Below are 10917 nucleotides of genomic sequence, written 5' to 3' on the forward strand. Positions count from 1 at the left end.
GCTTGAATAGAGACTGGGAATGGCTGAGCCATTACAAACATTGAATCTATCTCCCCATGTAAGTATTCTCACACTTCTTACCAAACTGTCTGTACTGGGCTATCTTCATGATCACTTCAAAAGTTTTTTTTCTCTTACCAACTCTGAGAGGACAATTAAGTAAGACAACTCCCACCTTTTCTTGCTCTCTGTATGTGTGTGTGTATATATATCTCCTCAATATATGTTCCATTCTATGCATCCGAAGAAGTGGGTTGTAGCCCACGAAAGCTTATGCTCTAATAAATGTGTTAGTCTCTAAGGTGCCACAAGTACTCCTGTTCTTTTAACAGACAAAAGAGCTTGGAAGACTCCAATCCACATAAGAAGTCTACCTGAGGATGTTCAAGGTAGCATGTGGGTAATGGCTGCTACCTGCAAGTCCTGAGTCATGCATGGGCATGTGACTTACCCATGTGATTCCAAATCTCCATTTTGTGACTGGATTCTACACAAGGTGAGGAGGGGGTCTCCACCCACAAGAGAAAGTCTATTTAAACCCCTGGGAGACCCCTCCATTTTGTCTTCAGCTGGCTAAAGAAGGAGCCCCTCCACCCCCCAGGATACTTGAAGGAAACTGGAACAAAGGACAGTAACTACAGGGGGTGTGAGTGATTGCTGGACGCAGGCTAAAAGGAGATTAGTCTGTAAAAGGGAGCATTCTGGAACTGGTGAGGATCTTATCTGTATTTAGTTTGATTACCAGGGATAGGCAACCTATGGCATGCGTGCCGAAGGTGGCACACAAGCTGATTTTCGGTGGCACTCACATTGCCCGGGTCCTGGCCACCGGTCCGGGGGGCTCTGCATTTTAATTTAATTTTAAATAAAACTTCTTAAACATTTTAAAAACCTTATTTACTTTACATACAACAATAGTTTAGTTATTTATTATAGACTTAGAGAAAGAGACCTTCTAAAAACGTTACAATGTATGACTGGCACGTGAAACCTTAAATCAGAGTGACTAAATGAAGACTCGGCACACCACTTCTGAAAGGTTGCCGACCCCTGGATTAGACATAGATTTGCGCATTTTATTTTATTTTGCTTGGTAACTTACTTTGTTCTGTCTGTTCCTACTTGGAACCACTTCAATCCTACTGTCTGTATTTAATAAAATCACTTTTTACTTCTTAATTAATTCAGAGTATGTATTAATACCTGGGGGAGCAAACCACTGTGCATATCTCTCTATCAGTGTTATAGAGGGTGAACAATTTATGAGTTTACCCTGCAGAAGCTTTATACAGGGTAAAACGGATTTATTTGGGTTTAGACCTAATTGGGAGTTGGGCATCTGAGTGCTAAAGACAAGCACTTCTGTGAGCTGTTTTCAGGTAAACCTGCAGCTCTGGGACAAGTGATTCAGACCCTGGGTCTGTGTTGGAGCAGACGGGAGTGTCTGGCTCAGCAAGACAGGGTGCTGGAGTCCTGAGCTGGCAGGGAAAGCAGGGGGCAGAAGTAGTCTTGGCACATCGGCTGGCAGCTCCCAAGAGGGTTTCTGTGATCCAACCCATCACGGGGGACCAAAACTGGATGCCTTCCATATAACCCCCCCTCTGCAAGCATGTAAAGGACACAGGCCAGGGAGGGAGTGTGCACACAGCCCCCAGCAAATCAGGGATCAGCCTGTGGGAGGGGAAGTAGTGGCACCCTCCTCAAACTCTGCTCACAACCCCAGAGTAGCTGGGTATTTCTGCTGAAGATCAGCAGGGAAATAATCAACAATGTCGACATTTAAGAGTATAAGATTTTCTAAGGCCCCGAAGGCAGATAGGCACCTACCTCCCAATCAAATTCCAGGGCAGCTAGGTGCCTGACAGCTATTTGTGCCTTGGGAAAAATCTTCCCCTGAATGGTCATCATTAGGGCCTAGAGTTAACAGTTCACTGAGATGGCCATGGCAGTTCTCATCTCCCCAGCTCCAAATGCTGAACCGCTGGTGTGTAGCCTTAGCAACTGGCCTAGGAAAAGGTGATGGAAAAGCCATCCTTCCCCCAAACGTGATACCTTAGTACAGGACAACTTGCATTGCTTTCCATGGCCACTGCTACAACCTGTGGGCTTCACAAGCCCAGAGCCCCGTGTGCCCCCTTTGCCAGGGGTTAGGCCTGGAGACCCACAAAGCGGCAGGTCTGACCACTGGCCATTACAGGACCCTGCCCCCATCACCAAACTCCTCCACGTGGAGTCCCCACCCCACCCCTGCAGGCAGCCTCCCTGTGCTCTTAACACCTTCCATCCCAATAGGTCAGTCTGTAGACTCTGTCCCCAGTTCTCCTCTCACTCGCACCTGTGAGAACCAGCACGGGAGAGAGGTTTCAGAGTAGCAGCCGTGTTAGTCTGTATCCGCAAAAAGAAGAACAGGAGTACTTGTGGCACCTTAGAGACTAACAAATTTATTAGAGCATAAGCTTTCGTGGACTACAGCCCACTTCTTCGGATGCATATAGAAGTGGGCTGTAGTCCACGAAAGCTTATGCTCTAATAAATTTGTTAGTCTCTAAGGTGCCACAAGTACTCCTGTTCTTCTTTTCACGGGAGAGAGGAGACCATGGTTCGCAGCCTGGATCCAGGTCACAGTTGGGATGGGATCTTCCCAACCAGGGAGGCTAAAATAGAATCCATCGCTGTGTCATTTAGATTCTGAGGAAGCTGATGGACCCACCGGAGTTGGGCTGGGGCCGTGTGAGCCTCAGGGCAGAGGGCATCCTCTGAAGTCTCCCCTGAGCAGTGGCAGGACCCAGTCGGGGTTCACTGGGCTCCATCTGCTGAGGCTGATGGATGGATACACAACCTGACCCACAGTTTGCCACCTCCTGCCATTAACCAGTTAATCTCCTGCTGTGTGGGCAGCCGTGGCATTCGCCTCCACATGCTGAGTAATGAAAACTGTTTCTCATTAATTCTGCAGGTAAATATTTGAGCAGGAACAGAGAGTGCTGGCAGCCTGGAGAGTGAGATTCCTTCCAGTGAAAACACCACCGCCAACAGAGCAGCTGTGAGACAGCCTGGGGCATCTGAAGGAAGCCCTGCCAGCAGAACCACCCTGAGAGCAGGGGCGAGGCTTTTCCTGCCTGCAGGCTGGTCATGCAGGTCCACAGGGGAACGAGCAACAGGGACTCTCCGAACAGAGCTAGATGGGGCTTTAGAACCAAAAATACCCCCCAGGGCAACTATTGAACTCAGACCCCCAGTGCAATGGCAACGCCCACGGGGACCAAACGAAAGGTCCCACTCTCTACAGCACAAGCATAAACGTGCGGGTAGGTCAGAAAATAAACAGCGTTGTTGTAGCCATCTTGGTCCCAGGATATTAGAGTGACAAAGTGGATGAGGGAATATCTGAATATTTTTCAGTGGACCTCAGAGCTCTTAATTTATGGGCAACTAGGGAAAGCCCAGAAGGAGTTTGTAAAACAATAAATAATGATTGTTTGTTTTTTACATGAGAACGCCAAGTCTCCTCTGCCCTGGAAGCTCAAATCCTGGAAGCCAAACTACCAAGAAGGGGAGAGCGATTCAGCCAGACTTCAATATTTTTGTTTACACCTCTTTATCTGCAATGCCTAGTACACTCTTGGGAGAAAGGGAGTCTTTAATCGAAGGGATGAGGTGTTAACTCTTTACAGGAGTGGGAGAGCTCCCGATATACATGTTAGATCTCCAACAAGTCCTCCACCAGAACCCAGGGAGGCCAGACTTGACATTCCGGATATCCCGACTGTAAAAAATGAGCAGAAAAATACCTGGAGGAAGGGGTCTTTTCCAGCTTTCACCCCATTTAAAACAAACAAACAAAAAAGCTAAAAAGGGCAAACACCTAGTCCTTAAATTAATTTCCTTTGCAAGTCACCTTTAAGCGTCCCCATCCTGTAGGTTGTGGCTGAGTCAGCGGGAGGCCAGACAGGGGCCAGTGGTTGCAAGAGGCCGCCAGGAATACACAGCAGCAGGGTTCAGACACAGATATTGCATGGGCCAGAGTCAGAAGCAAACCCATCGACTGTTCCCATTCTGGGATGGGCTGGAGCTGCACCGTCCTGGGTTCACCGTGCAGCTGGGATCTATACTCGGGCTTATCTATTACATGGACTCTTAATTAACAGTTATTAGCAGCAGTTCTATCTACCCAGCCTGTAAACTTTGCTCCTGTGCTACCTGCCAATGAGAGCTGTTCAGGGATAGGTGGGGGCAGCTGGGAAGCTCTTGATGCCATTTCCAACCGTGACCTTTGACTTAGTGACCCCTTTGAGTCCTACTGGCCTCATCACTGCTCCTGGTCCCCAAAGGCCTGGCCCTTATCTCCCTCACACTGCTGTCAATGGAGCCCCTCTGGAGTTACACTGGTGTGAGATCAGGATACAGCCCATGGTTCTCATTGCTATACATAGATCTGCTAAATCTATTTGCCTCACTACTATCCTACAACAGCAAGCCCCACGGGTTAGTCACACGCTGTACAACAAGCATTTCCTTTTAGATATTTTCGATTAGAAGCCTTGTAATTTCCTTGCATGCTGCCTTGTTCTTGTATGATAGGATAGAGGGGGAGATAAACAGGAGTCCCCAAATAGCCTTCTCTCTACCATCCATTCTCCCGTATCCTAGACGGGAACCTATACAGCCAGTCACAGAGCAGTTCTATCACCCCTGCCCCTCACTTGGGAATACCGACTCCCCAGCACACTCAGAGAGTCTCACGCTGCCCCTTAGGACCCTCTCCCTTCTTTGCACTTGTTTATTATGTGTGTCTTGTTTCATGACACATCCTCGGTCCCGAAGAACAGAGGCGAGTGATGAGTTGGAGGTGCCTCTGCAAGCGCAGAGTATTTGATCCTGTGGGGCTGCTGACTGGGTTTTCCTTCTGACTCACCTGTGTGTTTAATTACTGGTCAGTTCCCTGCTCTGAGCTCCTTCGGCATGTGGTTTTAGTGACCTCACCTCCCAAAGCCGCGCAGCAGGGGAAGAATTCTCTCCAACACAGCGATGTTCTATTTGAAACAGCCTCATACTTATAGGTGTGGCAGGGGGTGGGAATAGGGGCTGATTTACAGCTGAGTGAAAAATACCAGATCCTTGCGGTCTAAGGCTGGGTCTATACTAGTTTTCTCCTCTTTGCCTAACTCCCGTGCAGCTCTGCTGGCAGCAGGAGTGCTAGCGTAGACCAGGGCACAAGGCATTGGGGTTTTCGGACATGGCTCAGAAGAGAGGAAGTAGCAGCTGTGGACCAGGGATCGATGGCAGCCCAGCACCGCATCCAGCCGCGCTGGGGGGGGAAGCTCAGGACAGGATACAGGAGACACACCCAGAGCTTTCGGATTGGAACCGGGTCCTTGGGCTTCACGAGATTCCAAGGCTGCCCCCTTCCCACCGCCACTGCCTGGGGGGAGGATGGATTGGGCTCCCCCCCCACCAACGGGAAGGGGATATTCTGGTGCTAAATCTGTTCACCGAGTCTCTCGGGAAGTGGGTTAAAGGTGAATGCCTGAAACGGAGCGATCCAAGGCTAGAGAACATCCTGAATGAGGCGCGCGGCCGCTCTGCCTGCCTTCTGTGCCGGTGCTGCCAGCGGCTAGCCCAGGGCAACAGGCTCCTACTGCCCTAAGCAAGCTGGAAACTAGCTGCCCCTCCCACTTACTAAACAACGCAAAGCTCCATCTCCTGTCACCCAAGGCAGCCACTTGCTGGGCCCAGGGCCTGCTGTCGGGGGCGCTGGGGTCACTGCAGGAGCCAAAATACTGCAGGAGCAGCTGCTGTTTTGTCGCCGGCTTCCTGAACTCCCCCAGGGCTGCCCCTCTGCCCACACATTACTGCTCACTCACAGGGCCAGGACAAGCCGTCTTTGGACCCTAGGCACGGCGCTCGGCCCAAGCCAGTGACACACTCACACCAGTGGGCACGTGCACATCCTGCCAGCTGCTCTTTGGAGCTGAATACACACACGTGTGTGTGCACACCCACCCGCAGGCGTGTCTCCTAATGTCGAACTAAATGAGAACTGAAATGAGTATTTTTAAAAAACTCATTGAAAATGAAGGAGGCTAGATGAGCTCAAAGGACTGGAAACGGGCTACAGAGTCTCTCCTGTCTAGGTCACCTGTCCCAACCAGTCTGGCTCAGGTGACTGGAAAGCCAATACAGAGTTCTTCACCTCTAGGTCACCAGCTCGGACCTAGATGAAGATCACTGCCCCCTGTGCTACACTATAGCGACACCCACGTCCCATGGCCAGTCAATCCCGGCTAAACCGCAGGAAGGATGTGACTGGGTGACATGTTATCTTCCAAGGAAGGAATAGCAGCCATCAGGCTGTTGACATCTGATTGCTTTACAAGCACAACACTTTATGCAAAGCAGAAAAAACTATCCCAAGAGAACCACACCCAGCAAGGCCAGTCAATACACACCTCAGCCCAGCCACTGGCCATGCCCTCACATACGTTATCTGGCAAACTCACTGCACTAGGACGTCATGTTTCACTCCCAGGGAGAACAATATACAGCATACGATGAACAATACAGAAAGGGAGGAACACACAATCCATTCAGCAGTGCCTTTTCTTGGGAAGATGAGTAATAATCCTGGGAAGTGTGAGATCAAATAGCCCAAGCCACCTGCAGGTTGCACACTTCACCCAGCCTCCAAGTTCTGGGGAAGGAAAGCAATGTGGGATCAGAATGGCTGGCAGCCCGTGTGCATTTACAGATCTGTATGTGACCCCCACATGGACGCTGCTCATTTGTGGTGTCAGCTGGGCCATGCTGTAGGACCAGGCAGCGCCACACTCCCAAGCAGCGGAGCTCTGCCGGTGATGGTGGGGACCTGTCAGGAGTCTGGGGGCAGCACCTTCCCCCGAACATGTTCTCACAGGGCACTGTGCCCAACAGCTGGTCACGCTGGCTGTCCACGTTCAGAGCAGTTACTTCTTCAAGGTCTGGTTTGCTTCAGTCTCCCCTTGTTTACTCTTCCCCCTCAGCAATTCTCTCTCCCCCCCTTCTGTTCTGCTCTTTCCTTTCCCATCCTCCTCTCTTCTCTTCCCCTAAGGCCCTCACTCTTCCTTCCAAAGCTCCTTCCTATTCCCTAATGGAGCACCAAAGCCACCCCTGTTTCCTCAACTCCCTGCAGATGTTTCCAAGGTGGAAAGGGGAAAGACCAACTGGATTCATTCCTCTGCCCCTGGTTCATGCCTACCATGATGTGGGAGGGTTAAACAGTAACACGGCACTGGGCGTAGCTGACAACTTCATGGAAAACCTTTTCACTAGAAAATTCCCTGAATACACCAGGGGGCTGGAGTGGTGCCCTGATACACAAGGGGTTTGAGCACACTCAAGTGACCCTTAGGGTGTTTGTTATATTAATATCAATTATCAGGGCCTCAGGCCCTACAAGATCTGCTCTCCTAGAAGGCACAGAGGGTATCAAACAAGTAGTCCCCTAAATCCTCCATGTTCTGTCCCACATAGTGCATCGTCATGTTGCATCATTACAGGAGGAGGATATTTAGATTGTCACAATAAGGTCATGTTGCAGAAACACGTGCAAAACCAACATCACTACTGCAACCTCCCCTCCCCCCAAGGTGCACAGAGCCCCCCAATACGTGCCCAAAGCAGTGATGGGAGGGTCCCAGCTTGGGAGGTTCCCGCTAAGCACCCCCATACACACAAAACCACCCCAGCCCCCAACAGACCCCGCTCCCCCTACCTGCTGTTGTCTTCTGGGGAGACTCAGAGGCACCATAACCCTGACGTCTTCAGGGCCAGCTGTTGAGACCTGCTGCCCCCTCCAGCATCTTGGATGGTGGATAAGAGGCCGGCTCTGCCCTGCGGCATGGGACCCCCCTATCTCTCTCTTCCCTTTAGGCTCAGACTCCCCTAGCAGCACCTCCCCACAGGCGTGGAGAGTTCGGGTGCTCGGAGACCCAGTTATAGCCTAGCTCCCCTGGAGAATGGGCAGCAAAGGGTAGTCCCCTGTACCCACCCACCCAAGCTGGGCACTCCCCTACCCAGCACGGGGGTCCCACAGGCAGCCCCTGGGGGCTTCTCGCAGCGCCCGGGCTGGGTCCAGTGGCTCCCCAAAGCATTGCCCCAGTGACCCCTCCCCGCAGCCCTGCTCCCTGGTTGGCTGAGGGCCGCAGTTATCTCCAGTGCAGTTTCCCTTAGCACCAGCCCAGAGGGCCTGTATGATGGTGGGGAGGATGGTGGGGGCTGGCCAGTGGGAAACCCCCTTGCCCCCCCCCCCCCCACCGCAGGCCGTGAAGCTCCAGGCTGTGGAGGTGCTGAGAGCAGGGGGGCTGGAACAATGTGTAGGGTGCGGGGTGCTGAGAGCCAACGAACCAAACTGTATATGATGGAAACCGCTTCAAGCCAGGGGGTGCGGCAGCCCCCCCAGTTCCAGCACCTATGGCCAGCTGGGGCACTGGCCAAAGGCCCCCCCAGTGTCCCGCAGGAAACGCCCAGCCCAGCTCCCCATGCTGGGCCCGGCAGTGCCAGGGCAGCTCCGTTACAACGGGGCTGGGCTGGGCTCGGCTCCGGGCTCAGGCGGGCGCTAGGGGAAGGTGTCCAGGCTCGGCCCGAGCCCGCCCGGTGCAAGGGGCCCCGGGGCCCTGCAGTCCGGCCCGGGAGCGCCCCCCTAGCAGCTCTGAGGGGACCAGCCCGAGGCAACTTGGGGCTATTCGGGGCGGAAAGGAAACTCCGGCAAACTCCGCAGGGTGCGCGGCAGAGCCCCGCGCCGGGGGCTGGGGGCGGCACCTGCGCCCCCCCATCACTCCTTGCCCCCAGCCCCGCCCCGGGCAGCCGCGGACATTGACCCTCCCGCGGGGCCGGAGCGGGCGCTACGGCCTGTCCCCGCCCGAGCCGAGCCGAGCGCCGCCCCTTGCGGGCGGATTGGCTGCCGGCGGGAGCCCCGGGCGGGCGGGCGGCTATAAAGCGGCGGCGCGGGCGGCTCCCCGCAGGTACCGAGCGGGGTCTGGCGGCGAGAGGAGCCGGACGCTGCCCCGGGACGAGCCGGACGCCCCGCGGCGGCTGCATGGCGCTGTGCCCGGCGCCCGAGGCCCGCGTGCGCCTCGTGTTCTTGGGGGCGGCGGGCGTGGGCAAGTCGGCGCTGATCCGCCGCTTCCTGCAGGACACGTTCGAGGCGCGGCACCGGCGCACGGTGGAGGAGCTGCACCGGCTGGAGCTGGAGGCGGGCTCCGGGCTGCGCCTCTGCCTGGAGATCCTGGACACCAGCGGCAGTTACAGCTTCCCGGCCATGCGGCGCCTCTGCATCGCCCGCGCCGACGCCTTCGCCCTGGTCTACTCGCTGCAGGAGCCCGACTCCTTCGCCGAGGTGCAGCGGCTGCGGGACGAGATCCTGGAAGCCAAGCGGGGCGCGGTGCCCATCGTGGTGGTGGGGAACAAGAGCGACCTGGCGCCGGGCGCGCCCGACCCGCGCATCGCCGCCGCGCAGCGGGACTGGGGCTGCGCCTGCCTGGAGGCCTCGGCCAAGCAGGGGCGCAACGTGGTCGGCCTCTTCCAGGAGCTGCTGAACCAGGTCAACCTGCCCGGGCGGCTCAGCCCGGCCCTGCGGCGCCGCCGGCCCCAGACCTGCTCCAAGGAGCCGCCGCGCCGGAGCGGCAAGAGGCACAGCTGCGCGGTCTGCTAGGCCCGGCGGGGCTGCGAGCGGGGCCCGGGGGGCCGAGTGCCCGAGTGCCGGGCGGGAGCGGGGTCCCCCGGCAGCTGGAGTGGAGAGTGGGGCTGTGGCTGCCTCTCTCCCCTTTGCTGGGTTCTGAGGGCAGGGGAAGCCTCAAAGGCAGCTCCCTGCCTCCAGTGAGCTTGTACCTGACCTCTGGGGATGCTGATGGGGGTCTCCCGTCCCCCAGTCCCCGATGAGCGCTCACACCCCACTGCAGGCCGGGTCTCACTCTGCCAAAGCCTGACCTTCTCGGTCACTGAGGTTACAAGGCTCCTTAAACCAGAGCTGGGTCAAGATCCCTTCCCTGCACAGGCTGCAGCTTCCAGGGGCTTGACTTGGTTCCCCTGGGTCACCTCTTATGTCTGCTGAGGACAGCGGAGTTTCTAAGAGAACAAGAAAGCAGCCCAACCTCTCCCTCTGGGGCAGTGAAGGCGCTGCTGGGGCCCATGCAATTGGTGTATGCTCCTAACTGATGCAGCAAGGCCAGAGGGGCGGCCAGGGGCTCTGAACTGCCTGGCCCAGAGGGGCCGGCTGGGCTCAGCCCTGACACACACTAAGCACCACAGAGGGGGCAGCCCTGGTCAGGAAACTCCTCTGGCTGAGAGGTCAAATGTGTTTTCCTGCTGCCGCTCCCAGAGCGCTGCGTCTCCTGGGTCAGACTGAAGGAGACGCAAGGATGGAATGAAGGTGCCGAGCTGGGAAATCAGGGGCTGGGTCGTCCCTCATGCTGGACTAGCAGCTGCCTAGAAACCTAGCCAGCTGTGGTGGGGGAGTGTGAGAAGGTGAGGAAATGGGGGGGCAGGGGCCGTATTGTAGAGCGCTGCCCCCACCAAAACGCTGCTCCAGGAATTGCACTGTAATGTGCATATGTTACGCTACTTGTTTCTTTGTTACATGACAACTTTGGCTTCCTGTAATAAATCACTGTGTGGAACGAGTCCGTGTGTCTCCAGTGCCTTGGTCCTTTAAAGCTGTGGCCAACTGGGGTAGGCCGAGCCCTGTTAGCAAGGGCCCGCAGAGCCCTAGGAGTTCTGTGCTCTACTCCCTGCTTCCCAAACTCTTCACATGCCTAGTAGCTACTGCCTCTAGTTTAAGTTGTACGAGCTCTAATTCATGATTCCAGGTTCAAGATTTTAGGAATGTAAAACTGCCGCATAATCCAAACGCCACTATCCATTAGTACCCACTCCTCTGCCTGA

At 55.1% G+C, this 10917-nt stretch overlaps 1 protein-coding gene across 1 annotated transcript; it reads left to right on the top strand.

Moving 5' to 3' along the window:
- Window positions 1–8936: 8936 nt before the first annotated feature.
- On the top strand, window positions 8937–10656 carry LOC101948657 (ras-related protein Rap-2c-like). The gene has a single exon (XM_005288906.5). The coding sequence runs from the start codon at window positions 9074–9076 to the stop codon at window positions 9686–9688; it is 615 nt and encodes a 204-aa protein (XP_005288963.2). The 5' UTR covers window positions 8937–9073; the 3' UTR covers window positions 9689–10656.
- Window positions 10657–10917: the final 261 nt, after the last annotated feature.

Source organism: Chrysemys picta, chromosome 10 (genome assembly GCF_011386835.1).
Source record: "Chrysemys picta bellii isolate R12L10 chromosome 10, ASM1138683v2, whole genome shotgun sequence".
Classification (NCBI taxonomy): Eukaryota; Metazoa; Chordata; order Testudines; family Emydidae; genus Chrysemys; species Chrysemys picta.

What these genes read in the sequence shown, in the direction of transcription:
- LOC101948657 (XM_005288906.5), top strand. Translation starts at nt 9,074, where the DNA reads ATGGCGCTGTGCCCGGCGCCCGAGGCCCGCGTGCGCCTCGTGTTCTTG.